Source organism: Myxocyprinus asiaticus, chromosome 16 (genome assembly GCF_019703515.2).
Source record: "Myxocyprinus asiaticus isolate MX2 ecotype Aquarium Trade chromosome 16, UBuf_Myxa_2, whole genome shotgun sequence".
NCBI lineage: Eukaryota > Metazoa > Chordata > Actinopteri > Cypriniformes > Catostomidae > Myxocyprinus > Myxocyprinus asiaticus.
The window spans coordinates 30,103,434-30,120,220 of record NC_059359.1 but is presented as its reverse complement, the minus strand read 5'-3'; the positions used below and the strand labels follow the sequence as shown (position 1 = coordinate 30,120,220).

Sequence of the window (16,787 nt, the reverse complement as noted above, 5' to 3'; positions counted from 1 at the left end):
CCACTGCTCATGCTGATTCTGCCTACTGGTTATAACAGGTCTTTTGTGGACTTGGTCATCTAGTAGCTGTAAAGAAGATTCAATCAGGTCATAATAAACAAGTGGCCCATCCAGAGTTTGTTTGCTTTGTTTTGCTAAAAGGCCAGACGGGCAGTTGTGTGAGGTTAAGCAGTTGAAATGGCCTTTAGGTTTCACATCTGGCACAGCAAAGATCAGTGGTCTCTATACTAGCAATATGGCTGAGCTGATTACACCGGCGCTACCACAAATTAATCAAAAAACAGATTCCACATGCTCAATCAGTATGAGATTAAGATGGAATGGCTGCACCATTGGCCCTAGATGAGCAGCTAGACTAGAATTTCAAAGACCTGGCCAACAGGGACATGTCTACAGGGAAATTATGTTTGTAGCACACAGTAACAGTTTATAAGTGTAAATAGTGTGTTTCTTGATGGTAAATGTGATTTTATCAAGTAAGATGTGTTCCTGGATCAACATTCGTTCCAACAAATCAGATTTTCGGATTTTCGGCTTAGGGCTGGGGTTAGGGCTACAACTACATTCTAATCAACCTATCATTACCCACTGATTTAAGGGGTAGTATATGGTTAAGACTAGGGTAAAGCCATGGTTAAACTTGGCTTTGAGCATGCAAAATTACTTCAGGCAAAGCAACAGACAGGATATGATGTCATGCTCAAGGGCTTCTAGTTTTGATAAATAATGTACCACAAATAACAAATGATATTATATTGAAAATGTTTAAATTTACAATTTATTCACTTTCTTCCAACAACAAAAACTTAGTTTTGAAACATGTATTTTTTGCAGGTCAGAGGTCAGAGTTTGCCAAACTTGAACTTTTGTACAGAGCTGAATGCAAACTGTATGCACATGAGCTTCCGTTTTCCTGTCTCCCGCATTCATAAGAGTATGAATAAAAGTATATTCAAGCTTTTTGGGTGCTATCCACCTTACTGTGCAACGCAGAAGTAAGCAGGCGGCTGCATGTCCGGCGAGTGTGACAAAGTTCCGCTGTCATTAGCCGCTATGTAAATAACTAGAAGGATAATAATACCAGAATTTAGTGATATGGGCTTATAAACTATCACACAACCATAGAATGTACAGCAGAATAATGTCCTTATGTTGGACAATTTTCTAACTTCATCTTTTATAGTAAAAGAGTAAGTAAATCATTGACTTGTTGCTGTGTGTTGTATTGAAGAGACGATAATAAAATCTGCTTCTTACTTTACTGAGATTGTGACGATACTGTGTTTCTTGTCTCCATGTAAACATGACATTAATATGTACCTGCATAATCTCCGATGATGCCTTTATTTATTTATTTCCAAAGGCGATGTTTCATAAACCATGCTGAATGCGAGATCTACTTGTCTGTTTACAGAATGCTCTCTGACAAGAACGGAGAAAATAATGCATTTATTATTTTGTCAAGATGAAACAAGATGCAGTTTTGGTGCAAAGAAAGTTGAAGCAGCATTTTACCAGAGGTGTTCTGCTCTCTGCTGGTTGTGTAAAGGTTGAAGATAACAGGAGGAGGACTGTTCATGTCAACACCTGATTTCATTCATTCTGCGTGTGCAACAGTGTTTGATGAAACAATGACAAAATGCGATAAACGGTAAAACTATACGTGCTCCTAATCAATGCATTTATGAAAATAGTAATATGACGACATATATTGCCAGCCTGTAATATAAAGTAGCATAATGTATTATTTTTGTATCGCTAAAATAGCTGGAAGTGGCTATACCGGAAGTGGCCCACATTCTAGGTTGTAATGGCGGCGTCCTAGTTATGTTGAAAAATAAGGTGGATAAAATTAAAAATTTAAGGACAAAAACTATATATATTTTTTAAATGAATTTTTGAATCATAAATATCTTCATCATAGAAGACGTGTATTCAATTAATTTGTATATGTATTGCAATTTTATGTATTTTAATAACGTAATGAATCTAAATGAATTGAATTATCAAAACTGTAAAACTACACGTCCATTAAGCCTATGTTGTAATGTTACGCTTTTAAAGCCAATTGTGGAAATAATGTTTATACTAATCACTATATAAGTGTTAAACTTATATACAGGCACTGGCACTCATTCACAGCACACATCCTGTGACTGCAACTGTGAGCAGCCTTTAAAAGCATTATATACATCCTGCTCTAGGTTTGATAAAAGACACTGTACACCAGTAAAGTGTTTATTATGCAGTATACGGTCAAAGAATGTAATGTTTTCAATATATGTGAATGTTTATGTTACTGATTTAACCAAATACTTGAGTATTCAATATTAACTGTAGGTATCACCTCAGTTACTATTACTAGTTTATAATGTGTTTTCACATCTGTTCCAGATCATTAGTAATTCCTTCATATAAATGTAATACCACTTGACTCATTACTAAGCGTTAACCAAGATTTTCACTTTACTATTCTAATTAATTATTGAAAAGAACTCAGTCATTATGTAACATACATGAGTTATTAATTTGTAATGATTAGAAAATACCCTAAATAATACAAAGGATGGACACATACTGTACAGCCTCCCTTTATTTAAGGTAAGCTGACTAGTCATGATACTCTACCAGGCACTGTAGCATAGTGATTTAAAGTGGTATTTCCAGTTATAAGATGCATATGCTTCTCCATGCATCTCAGCATGCATTTCCATGTTGATAATAAAAATATAATCGTTCAGATTTTAGACATTGGATTTTGTTGAGTTAATGTTGTGATGAGTGGTTAATTAGTAGTTCATTTTAAATTAGCTATAGTTAGTTAATAGTTCTCATTGAGGGGGAATAAGTTTTGTAATTATTGATTAGCTAACACTGAACTACCACAGTCTTCAGTTCAATATTACTTACAGATTAGTTAATCTTGTTTCCATATTAGTTATACTAAAGCGTTAATGCAGTACCACTCATTTGTCCTGCATTAGTCCCTGCATAAATACATTTTAACTATGAAACATTATTCTAAAGTGTTACCGAATTTCTATTCAAATGTTATTTTGTGGAAAATTGATTGTCAGTTTATTTAAAAAAAAAAAAATGCTGATTCATCTGAAATAAAATGCTATGTAATTTCCATGCATTCTTTTATGAAAGTATAAGTATTCTTGAAAGCAGATTGAGACTGATGTAAACAGCAAAACACCGAGCGCTATTCACAATTTAAGCTGACACACGGAAAGTCCCTTATCTGTGATTTGAGGCACTGCCTCATCGCAGCTGTGGTTATCACAGGTAATGCCTATCAGCTCCCTCCACCAGTGGGCCGCAGGGCCTGATAAGACGTCACACTCCAAAAGTCTCCTTCAGACAAAGTCCTGGAGCTCCTTCCTCCTTGTGAGGAAGATCCAGAGCGTCGCCCTTATCACTGCTAACCTCAGCAGCCTGCCACCTGAGACCCGAGCCAAAATAGACATTATTAGCATTCCCTGTGCCTCGCACACCCTAATGCAGGGCAGTGGAGCGCTTTAAAGGAAAGCCATCTCTGCACCTTATACAGCACCTCCAAAAATAATGTTCTACACCAGTGATCTCTTATTAAAAGCACCTCTTTCTGCAAAAAAATTTCACATTAAGAATACCATCAGGTGAAAGTGATTGAGGGTAATCTGGGGTGATGCATACCCAGAGGAAATATTGCTCAGAGATTGCTCTTTCAAAGCTCAGGAGACATGGCAGGGATCTAAGGTGTTACATTTATTTATCAACTTGTCTCAGTTCAGTTACGTATTAACTTGTCTCTGTCTTTAAACAGTAGGAGTATTGTGCTATAAAATTAATATGGACTGCAAAGCTCAGATAATTTGGTCTTGAAAGAATTAAATGAGAAATGTTGAAGTTCAAATTTAAATCTCTGACGTTTGATTGCAAACTTTGGTGTCTTGGCAAATCTGAGCGCAGTTTGGGACATTATCTCCATTTGCTCTCCATTTAACCTCATTGATGTCTAGGAGATTAAAGGAAAAGATCTCATTCCTGATATTTTTTTTCCTATGGGTACAGTCCCTTGTGCAGCCAGCTTGTGTTCTCCCGTGGCAGTGATATTATCGCTCTCTCTAGATTACAGTGTCTGCCGGTACTGAATTCTAAGTAACAGGCCTCTCACCTCTCTCTACTGCCCTGTCCTCTGACTACAAGGGTTATAAAAGACCATTATCAGACTTCTCTCACTGAATTATTACCAGGGGGCGGTGAGAAGGGAGTTATGTGTGAAACAGACGTGACCGCTGACCCCCGTCGCCTTTGCCAACAAGCTCAGACAAAGACCATTACCCCCAGACACATTTAACTGGCTGTAAAGCTGGAAACCAATTGAATTTTGGACTTCCCTCATAAAACAGTTGTAACTTCAATGCATTGTTTCAGATGCCAGTTAATTTCCTCTGTGATGGCTCAGTATACACAGATGTTGAGCATGAATCACAATTGCAGACATCGCATAAAAACCTAAGTGTTTGGTGAACAGCTTTGTGTTTATGACATCTCTGAATTTGCCTCTAGAAACACTAATTTGAGAATGAGAGGAATTAAGAGATATACAGTAAAAAGTACTGTACACTTTGGTGTCCCATGATTTTTTTTAAAGCATTACAGGCATAAAATCCCAAGTTTTTGTTTTGATAAATATTAGATATGTTAAATACATTATATATATATATATATATACACCGATCAGCCACAACATTAAAACCATCTGCCTAATATTGTGTAGGTACCCCTTGTGCCGCCAAAAGAGCTATTCTTCTCACTACAATTGTACAGAGCTGTTATCTGAGTTACCGTAGACTTTGTCAGTTCAAACCAGTCTGGCCATTCTCTGTTGACCTCTCTCATCAACAAGGCATTTCCATCCACAGAACTGCTGCTTACTGGATGTTTTTTGTTTTTGGCACCATTCTGAGTAAATTCTAGAGACTGTTGTGTGTGAAAATCCCAGGAGATCAGCAGTTAAAGAAATACTCAAACCAGCCCATCTGGCACCAACAATCATCCATATGATTATCTAATCAGCCAATCGAGTGGCAGCAGAGCAGTGCATAATATCACACAGATACAGGTCAGGAGCTTCAGTTAATGTTCACAACATCCATCAGAATGGGAAAAAAATGTATCTCAGTAATTTGGACCGTGGCATGATTGTTGGTGCCACTTTTGCACAGTACTAATATATATATATATATATATATATATATATGTATATATAAACATAAAATTAACCTAGCATGAAAAAGTAACTTGTTTTAAACATACCAAATATCTGTATCGCCCACTGCCCAAATGTTGATTTTGATCAGTCCCACCTCAAAGGTCTTGACTTTTTAACTGTATCCAAGAGTTAAAATCATAATTTTGACATAAACTGTTGAATGAATATTTCAAATCAACATCTGGCTCCAAACTAGCAAGTCACAACTGAAAGATGGCTTAATTTAGGCAAACTTTGCAACCCTGTTATCCATTCTGAAGTAATTTTTTTTATTAGTTTTATTTTGTCTATTTAATCGATAGAAAATTACAAACTCAAACAAATCAGGGTTTTAAACTGCACTGGTAACAAGGTTGCAAAAATTGCAAACCTCATATAAACTGAATAGAAAATAATTTAATAAACTGAATAAAAATGAATTACTAAGAGTTTCAAGCCCTAGTTTAACCCTATTAATTTAAAGGGCCAAACAATCTTCCCTTTGTCAAGCTCAGAGTGCCATGTCATTGCCCACATTTACTTTCATACTGTCTACTTGGACGCAGTCTTAGTGGAGGCATATCAAAGGAGTGTCTGATTTTGTGATAGACCACCATCCCATCCATCGCAAACACCACCACAGACTCGTACGTGCAGTTGGACAGTCGAATAAACATCACTTCCACTGTATGCATATGCTTTGTGCCAGTAATATCCCTCTAGTGGAAATTCACATCATCAAGTTCTTGTTTTTAAATATTACATTGTTATTCTGTGGTAATGAGATCTTAAGCAGAGAATCAAATTAGTTCTCAGTCATAATCAAAGCGTGCAGTCAGTCTTAATAGAACTGTACAGTATCAGAGCTTTACCACCCACTTCGTGTCTGTGTGCCAAATCTTGCCCACATTGACGGTAGTTTAAAGAGGGAAACAGGACAGCTAAGGTCTCTGTGAGCCATACTAATTTCAAACGCCTGACATTTGGCAGTCACACAGAGGTGCCCTAAATTAAAGACTCCAAACAACAGATGCAAGTCCACGTAGCACAAAGGCTGTAGACATACAGAGGAACCAGAGTTAAATGCTCCACCCAAGAGCATATTTTAGGCTACTCTGGCAACCTGGGTTGGTTGTTACACACACTAAAAACCAACGTTCATGGATGAACATTGAAAGCACATTCTCTCATGAAAGCACAGTCTCTCTTTTGATCTGTGAGTAAAAAAGCCAAACGAGAGGAGCTAAAGACACTTCTCTTGCACAGTCAACCATGAGCAGTTGGCTTCCTCTGAGAACAAACTGGGAAGAGTTCACTGAATAGTTGTGTTCAGTGACTGTATTTCAGCGTAAAAATAGTGTCTGATTCACTAACTACCAGCGCAATACAGTTAAATCAGGCACTAAATGCACTGAAACATGTGGAAACATTTTTAGTTTTCATCATAAACAAGCCTCCTTTCTATTAATTCCATTTAAGTGGTACCTTATTCACAAAACTCAGCGCTATTTACCTTGTGCAATTTGCTTAGGGCAAATTAAAAAGAGATGTGTACATTTTCTTTTGATCGTAGCAGCAGTAATTCACCAAATAATGATAAAATGATGGAGAAGAACATTAACACCAGGCTAGGATCCAGACTCAAGGTGTACAGTAGTTAAGTGTATTTTTGTCATTTTAAAGAGCCAATTCGGGTGCCTGGATCACAGTGGCATAGTGATATTATGCATTCTAAGTAAAGTATGCCAGACAGTGTTGGGTGTAATCCAATTATTGAGTAATTAGTTACTGTTATCGAATTACTTTTTATTCAAAACTGGAGACTAAAGCATTACGTATTAAATTTGAGAAATCAGTTTACATTTACTGACATTCAACCAACTGAATTACGTGCATGTGTAAGCAGGGCCGGTACAAGGATGTGATCTTTGGAGGTTGGATTTTGACCTTTAAGATGGTCAATGGGTTCTTTCTTCATCTGACCGGGGGAGGGGATCCCTCCCCAAACATGGCATGTGTGTAAGGGAGAAATGTGAGGTGCTGAGTGAATGACTAACAAGGAGGAAATAGAGACAATATTTTGAATTAATAATTAGTAAATTAGTAATTTGTAGTGGATTACTATTTTTGAGTAACACACCCAACACTGGTGCCAGATCATGGTAGTCCACAGCATCATCCACATCCTAGTGCTCAGAACCATGCAAATTATGTAAATATATACAACCCAATTCCGAATAAGTTGGCACAGTATGAAAAATGTTAATAAAAACAAAAAGGAGTGATTGGTAAATGATATTCACCCTTTGCTATATTGAAAGCACTACAACTACACATATGATGTTTTTCTTTGTGAATTTCATTGTTTTTTTTTTTAATGTACAGTCATTTCAAATCAGATGATTGCAACACGCTCCAAAAAAGTTGAGACAGTCAAGTGTTTACCACTGTGAAACATCACCATTTCCATAATCATTTGGGCACTGAAGACACAAGTTTGGAAAGTGGAATTTTCCCCCATTCATCCATTATGTAGGTCTTTAGCTACACAATTGTACAGGGTTTTCGTTGCCGTATGGTGTACAGTTGTGCTCAAATGTTTGCATACCCTAGCAGAAATTGTGAAATTTTGGCATTGATTTTGAAAATATGACTGATCATGCAAAAAAACTGTCTTTTATTTAAGGATAGTGATCATATGAAGCCATTTATTATCACATAGTTGTTTGGCTCCTTTTTAAATCATAATGATAACAGAAATCACCCAAATGGCCCTGATCAAAAGTTTACATACCCTTGAATGTTTGGCCTTGTTACAGACACATAAGGTGACACACACAGGTTTAAATGGCAATTAAGGTTAATTTCCTACAACTGTGGCTTTTTAAATTGCAATTAGTGCCTGTATATAAATAGTCAATGAGTTTGTTAGCTCTCACGTGGATGCACTGAGCAGGCTAGATACTGAGCCATGGGGAGCAGAAAAGAACTGTCAAAAGACCTGTGTAACAAGGAACTTTATAAAGATGGAAAGTCAGTACTGTTCAATTACTTATTAAGAAGTGGAAAATTCAGAGATCTCTTGATACCAAGCCAAGGTCAGGTAGACCAAGAAAGATTTCAGCCACAACTGCCAGAGGAATTGTTCGGGATACAATGAAAAACCCACAGATAACCTCAGGAGAAATACAGGCTGCTCTGGAAAAAGACGGTGTGGTTGTTTCAAGGAGCACAATACGACGATACTTGGACAAAAATGAGCTGCATGGTCGAGTTGCCAGAAAGAAGCCTTTACTGTGCCAATGCCACAAAAAAGCCCGGTTACAATATGCCCGACAACACCCTGACACGCCTCACAGCTTCTGGCACACTGTAATTTGGAGTGACAAGACCAAAATAGAGCTTTATGGTCACAACCATAAGCGCTATGTTTGGAGAGGTGTCAACAAGGCCTATAGTGAAAAGAATACCATCCCCACTGTGAAGCATGGTGGTGGCTCACTGATGTTTTGGGGGTGTTTGAGCTCTAAAGGCACGGGGAATCTTGTGAATATTGATGGCAAGATGAATGCAGCATGTTATCAGAAAATACTGACAGACAATTTGCATTCTTCTGCACGAAAGCTGCGCATGGGACGCACTTGGACTTTCCAGCACGACAATGACCCTAAGCACAAGGCCAAGTTGACCCTCCAGTGGTTACAGCAGAAAAAGGTGAAGGTCCTGGAGTGGCCATCACAGTCTCCTGACCTTAACCCTCTGGGGTCGACGGATGTGCCGGCGCGTCCTGCTGGATTTTTTCCGCATAACAGCGGAAACAACTTAAAATACTCTTACATTTTTGGGCATACAGATAAGTGTAAGACATCATTAGAAACTATAAAGGGTCTACTTTTATTTGTGTACACTCACAATAACAACAAAACCTTGTGCTTTTGTAAAATAAAGAAAATAAACAGGGTGTGCTTTCAGCCGTCTCTGTCTCCGCAAGCATCTTTCTGAAACACGTCACAAAAATGAACTGAAACTCTGCGAATACTTATCAGACAAACATGAAACATATGTCTAAAGAAAGCTTAAAATGTCTGCTTTTAAATAAAACAATTCAAATTTAAAACAAATATTCTCCTGCAATGTAATCTGTATGAAACAAAGCGATGTACAGTTTCTCCTGGCTCAGCTCATTATCACTAATGTGATCACACCCACAAGCAGAGCGCGCTATTCATACGGTAATGTGCTGAGGCGATCAATGCAAATGGTAAACGCCCCCAAAAGTGCCTTAAAAAACATCAAGTTTCATCATCAGATTCATTCACTTTTCTGCGCATTTGGAAGATGGCACGCTACACAGGTGAGGAAGCTCTACAGATGGTCCTGGATAGTGACGAAGAGTTCACATTTTCCTCAGAAGAAGAGCGGGACTCCGACGCTGAACATTTACATTTTGAAGAGCGAATTGATCCAGCCGAGGATGCAATTCCGGATGAGTAAGTCATTTAGTTTTACTTACATTAGTTGACATGCTATTTTATATAAACATGGCCATATTTTACTAGCTGGACTATTTCCAGACTTGCCAGCCAGGATTCAGAGTATTGACATATGAAATATGTCCTAATAGGCACGTTTTAGTTACATTTAAATGTTGTTTCAGCTAAAGCAGGTATTTAAATTGTATGCTGTATGATATAAATATGATATGTAATATGATATAAAAAATAATATGAATGTTTAGATTATATTTTAACTAGTGTTTATGCTGCCTCATTATCATCAACGAAGCTTGCGCTTGCAAATATCTGTTCGGGTGTAAATGTGTAAAATGTGCTGTAAATATGCCCATATTAGAAAATCAGTATATTTGAATGATTTCTGAAGGATCATGTGACACTGAAGACTGCAGTAATGATGCTGAAAATTCAGCTTTGATCACAGGAATAAATTGCATTTTATAATATATTCAAATAGAAAACAGTTATTTTAAATTGTACAAATATTTCACAATATCACTGTTTTTGCTGTATTTTGGATCAAATAAATGCAGCCTTGGTGAGCAGAAGAGACTTCTTTTAAAAACATTAAAAAATGTTACAGATCTATAAACTTTTAAACGGTAGTGTAGGTCTAAAGTTTTTAAGTAAAGTCTTTATGTAAAGAAAATGTATAGTCAGATTACTTCTTTTAACTTAAACTTGATTGTGTGAATAAGCTACAAACAATACATTCAATCATTAAGTCTCCTCACATTCATTCTCTCTCAGGGGAGGGGTCTTTGTCTCCTCAGGTGTGAATCACATCAATATTCATGATCATCCACGCCTCCTCGCATATGGCCTTTCTAACACTAAAAGTGTCTTACAAAAGTTAAATGACTATATTGTTTTGTATGAATGAGTGATCAGGATGGTTTCACATCATTTTGTAGCAAAAACTCTAGGCTACAAGATCCAGTTCTCAAAAGTCTTGTGAGCAAATGTTTAGTATGTGATATATGGCCTTATTTCAGTGACTTACAATTTTTGTTTTTTCAAAAACCACGCATAACCATAACATGTACATACATGTTGTTCACATTATTGTAGCCAAGTTTGTGCTGAATACAGTGTTATCAGACTTTAGCCATTAATATGTTTTTAAGCAACTGAAAAAAGCACAAATGTCAAGGCATGTCAAAACTTCTCCAGGGCCCAAAACACCCTCAGACCCCAGAGGGTTTTAACATCATTGAGCCACTCTGGGGAGAACTCAAATATGCAGTTCATGCAAGACGACCAAAGACTTTGCATGACCTGGAGGCATTTTGCCAAAACGAATGGACAGCTATACCACCTGCAAGAATTTGGGGCCTCATAGACAACTATTACAAAAGACTGCACGCTGTCATTGATGCTAAAGTGGGCAATACACAGTATTAAGAACTAAGGGTATGCAGACTTTTGAACAGGGTCATTTCATTTTTTTCTTTGTTGCCATGTTTTGTTTTATGATTGTGCCATTCTGTTATAACCTACAGTTGAATGTGAATCCTGTAAGAAATAAAAGAAATGTGTTTTGCCTGCTCACTCATGTTTTCTTTCAAAATGGTACATATATTACCAATTCTCCAAGGGTATGCAAACTTTTGAGCACAACTGTACTGCATAATGCACCACACATTCTCAACTGGAGACAGGTCAGGACTGCAGGCAGGCCAATCTAGCACCCACACTTTCTGCTTACACAGCCATGCACTTGAAATCCGGGCAGTATGTGGTTTGAAGTTGTCCTGCTGGAAAATGCAGGGACGTCCCTGGAACAGATGGTGCTGGATGGAAGTATATGTTGCTCCAAAATTTGTACATATCTGTCTGCCCTGTCGTCTCGCCCTTTAGGCACCGAGATTTGACCATATTCCTTGAATCTTTTAACTATATCATGCACTGTAGAGGGTGAAATGCCCAAAATCCTTCCAATTTGTCTTTGGGGAACATTGTTCTCAAAGTGCTGGATTATTTGCTGAAGCATCTGTTGGCAAATTGACAAGTCTCGAATGATCCTTGCTCTTGAAGGACTAGGCTGTTTTTGGAGGCTCCCTATATACTATGACACGATTGCCTCAACTGTTTAACATCTCCTGTTTCACATCACCTTGTTATTTCAACTCGTCAAATGGTTATTAGTCTTAAACTGCCCGTCTCAACTTTTTTGGAGCGTGTTGCAATCATCTGATTTGAAAATACTGTACATTTTCAAAAAACAATGAAATTCACAAGGAAAAACATCATACACTCTGTAGTTGTAGTGCTTTCAATATAGCAAAGGGTGAATATAAATTACAAATCACTCCTTTTTGTTTTTATTAGCATTTTTCATACTTTGCCAACTTTTTCGGAATTAGGGTTGTAATGCACAGAACACCAAATTTTTGGAGTGTGTTTACACCATTACTTGATTTGCATAATTCATTTAGTGAAACGGGTGCAAAAAGAACACAGACAGCATGTGCAATTCATTCTTAGTAAATCCCAGAAAAATTGCTCAGAGGTTGCTCTTTCATAGCTCAGGACACTTAATTGAGTTTTAATTTAGATTTCATACAAGTTGAAACTTGTTAAAATCTCAGATGTTAAAATCCCTTAGGATAAATGAAAATAGATACAAATGAGACATTTGTTGACATACAGCAAGCGTAGAGAGCTATAAAATTATTGTGTATTGCAAAGCTCAGACAATTGATCATGGGAGAATTTGATGAGAAATTTTTGAACTCATTGAAATCTCTTACTTTTCATTGCAGATTTGGTATCTTGACAAATCTGAGCACAGTTTGAGACATGGTTGAGATTCCTTCTGGAACTCTAGAGGAGACACGTGAGATTACTGGGGTGTTTTTTTCAGGAGAAACATCTGAGAAGCAGGAGACTTAAGCAAAAGTCTCAATTTGATCTCCATTTAGTCTTGTTGCTGTCAAGACGAAACAATTGAGATATTAATGAGATCTCATTTGTGATTTTACTTTCCTATGGGATTCCCCCTACATTTTAGAAGTGTGTTGTTTCATCTGTACTGTGTTATATTACATTACAGTCATGAATTATTATGTGTACATAACACTGTCAGCAGAAACTGTTACAGATCACTATGATATTGGACATTTGATGCTAGAAAATGGGTTGTGATTCTGGGGTCTGGTCCGGAGAGACATCAGTGAGAATTTTCAAACAGTATAATCATTTTTTACTTTGGTTTCTAGAACATGCTCATTTTGTCAAGTATGCCAGGGGCATACAAAAGAAACAGTGAGTGACCCTATGAAGAGATGCACCCTGCAACTTCAGCCACTTTCAGTTCTAAAGCTTCATTGACAGCACCATGGCTGAAATATCTTGACAGGAGGGCAGCTCCCACTGGCAAAGCAGCAATAATGATTCTTAGAAGTATGTAGGTTGAACTTCATATAGCCTGTAACATCATAAAGCAAGGTAGAAAAAGAAAGAAAAGAAGAAACTGCAAAATAAAGAAAGTGACACAAGGAAAAAATTAGGTTAAACTTTGGCTTTACCTGCTGAAATCTCATTGCCCTCCTCCATAGGCCTGGGCTCTCTGAGTCTTTGAGGCTGAGTGGTATCTCCATCACTGTCTTTATCTTCTATTGCAGAGACACAAAAAATTAAGCAAGTCCAAAATATATTATGCTATATACATATTCATATACAGTAATATTCTTTAGCTCCATATGAAGTTGGGCTCATCTAATATTTTTAGATTGAATGGTGGCTTTTTAAATAAAGAAGTATTTAAGATCCAGCACTTTTCCTAGGTCATTAATCAAAAGTATGCAAATTAAAGCAAATTTATGACATTGACCATTTTCAATCATTTGCACAAAAGGTCAAATTTCCTTGCTCCCACTGAAACACACAAGATTCTCTTTAGAACATTGTTAAATCATGGTGGGATAGCATGGATCATTAGGTTTTGCATAAACTTGTGGCCAGCTCAGGTGCATGCTGTCATAAAAGCAAAAAGGGGACATCACAAATTCTAAAATTAATGTAATTTTTTTATTTTATTCAAAATTTCACTAAAATGTTTATGCTAATAATATAATTTATAAAATGCAAAATAGAAGCATTTTCACAAGTGGACTCAGACTTAAATCCCACTGTAATTATTTTGCATATACAATAAAATGTATTCCTATGTAAAAATATATATCCTATTATTTTCAAGACACACATTGTTTTCAATGTTTTCCTAAATCACACAGAAGGGTACCTTCAACACATTATTTTCACTTGTAAACAGATTCAGAGGGATTGCTTCAGAGAAAAGGGGTATTTTTCATACCAGAATATTTTCCCTGGAGTACTCTGCTGAGCTGGTTTCCACTCACAGCTATAACCTTGACTGAATACTCCATGTTGGGATTAAAATCCTTTATTATTGCTTTATTCTCTCCCTTTGCAATTTGCAGCTCATTCGTCTCTCCACCTGTGATCAGACACAAATCAGAGAAAGGATGATTAGTATGCACTGTCTCACATTTCTGTTTCTGTTCAGAAATTTATCGAAGCCCATTTTCGAGTGTCAATGTAAAGCGTTTGATGTGGCTGCAATCTCAGAGGGGAATAATTCTCTGAAGGGATCATTATGGAAATAGAAACAGTAAAAACAATAGTAATAGAACATTTTATCACCACACACCCAAGGACGGATTTGTTTCCGTGACTAATGGTACATGTTGTTGCTACAGAGCAGCACCCATTTTACAAGAACATTACTGGGGTTAGGCGTCTTGGTCATGGGCACAATGGACAAGACTTAAAGAAAAATTCTGGGTTCAATACAAGTTAAGCTAAATCGACATTAATCCGGACACATTTACGTTTTCAAGCGTTTTCCAAAAGTTGCTTGTCCACGTATGAAAACTCTTAAATCCCCTTACTGCCCATGCAAAAAACTGCCATTCCATGTACGGTCAGAAATGCAGTTGTCCTCGTGTTCTGCCACCAGACAGCAATTCCGAGTAAACTTCCTGTCTCCTTTGAAGGAATCCAATATGAAGGTTGTACAAAGTAACATTTGTCTTTAACAGTGCTATCAAATTGAATACAGGAACAACAACGGCGCTACAACATAGGCTGCCATCTTGATTATTTTGGGTTGAATGAATCACATGACTGCGTCACATGACAACAAATACGGCATCATATACAGATATCTCCATTTCCCCTACAACGCAAACACGCGGTTTTCAAATTTATCCACTTGGGAGAGCGTTTTCGAAAAGCTCTGTTTTCGCCTTCAAAAATGCCTTCTCAGTGTGGAAGAATGGGCAAAACTAAGAGAAAAAGATGTGTTTTCAAATGAAAACGTATTAGTGTGGACGTAGCCTAAGATGCACTTTTTCTAGAAATTGTAACTAATCAAATACGCTAATTTGTGACCATGTTGACTCCTTGAAAAATCGGATTTATTTTTTCCATTGAAGCACACAGTTGCTCTTTGGAACATTCTCAAAGCATGCTAGGATGCTTTTGTTGTTTTTCTCCCCAATTTGGAATGCTCAATTCCCAATGCACTCTAAGTCCTCGTGGTGGTATAGTGACTCGCCTCAATCCGGGTGGCGGAGGACGAATCTCAGTTGCCTCCACATCTGAGACCGTCAATCCGCACATCTTATCACGTGGCTTGTTGAGCGCGTTACAGTGGAGACGTAGCGCGTGTGGAGGCCCACGCTATTCTCCGCAGCATCCACGCACAACTCACCGCACGCCCCACCGAGAGCGAGACCCACATATTACAGCGACCACGAGGTTACCCCATGTGACTCTACCCTCCCTAGCAACTGGGCCAATTTGGTTGCTTAGGAGACCTGGCTGGAGTCACTCAGCATGCCCTGGATTCGAACTCGCGACTCCAGGGGTGGTAGTCAGCGTCAATACTCGCTGAGCTACCCAGGCCCCAATCATCAGGTTTTTCACAAACTTGTAGAGTCCATGCCAGTTTGAGTACATGCTGTCATTAAAACAAAAGGGGGGCAAACACAAATACACGTTAAATACAATGTTAAATACATGTTACCTTTTGGAGAATGTACGTGCAAAACGTTGCAGCAAACTGTGGTCCGATTAACGTGTATACATGCTGGACGAAGCTGGACAATCACATTATCTAGGTTTGTTAGTCCGACTTTCCAAAAAACTCAGAATGATAATCAAATTTTTAAATAGCATAAAAATGTACTGTGTGTTAACTTGCTAGAAAGAAATTATGCATCTGCTCTGTGCTTCTGTCTGGTCTTTTCTTGGCAATGTGGTTATTGGATAGATGGACCATTTGTGATTTGAAAAACACTCATTTGTATATTGAGCATAAGGAGAATGTTCATAATTACAGAAAAGAAGGACATAGGCTAATAGAAATAGAAGATGGGTGTCCTATGTTCTGTCTTCCTAGACATCTAATACAGCTTTCAAATTTAATTGAACTCCACGTTATTGGATGCAAAAGAAAAACACATAATCTCCAAAACACCCTGATGAACAATCTGTCCAAAGTAGACTGGCTGTTGTGCTTTGCTGTTTCACAGATCAAGTCAGTGAAGTACTGCTCTTCTAAGTTTTGATGCCAAGTTTTCACAAATACACAAATACAATCTATGGGAGGAAGCTTTATGGCCATTGCAAAGCAAACATCTTTATGTAGTTTGTTTGCAATATACTGACAGTTACAAATGGTCTGTTCCAAAAAGGTCTTGGCCACAAACTCATCTTTCTTGCTTCATGACATCCCTGTCTGCTGACAATTCTGCGAGAAAAAGACAACTTTCGCTATCTGAGGGGACCAATCTTTAAAATAGACCAAAAAAGCATACTGATGAATTAGAAATGCAGCCAAATTTCCTTAAGATTAGTTTTAATTTTCATACACTTGAATATGGTTATGCCTGGACAGTGGCATAGTTGGATCCCTCAATGTGATGAACTAGCCTGCCCCTGAAATTCAGATCCCTGACCAATGATCCTGATTAAAATCCTCATTGCTTGCCGAGAGATCA

General features: G+C 37.6%; 1 protein-coding gene across 1 annotated transcript in view; it reads right to left on the bottom strand.

The window, feature by feature from the left end:
• The window catches only part of LOC127453571 (collagen alpha-1(XIV) chain-like), a 191,407-nt gene that overhangs the window by 159,540 nt on the left and 15,080 nt on the right, over positions 1 to 16,787 (bottom strand). Inside the window, exons 5-6 of the mRNA XM_051720027.1 lie at positions 14,075 to 14,218; positions 13,287 to 13,373 (exon numbers count right to left, since the gene is read on the bottom strand). Coding sequence (XP_051575987.1) covers positions 13,287 to 13,373; positions 14,075 to 14,218 — 231 coding nt within the window. The remainder of the gene's footprint in view (positions 1 to 13,286; positions 13,374 to 14,074; positions 14,219 to 16,787) is intronic.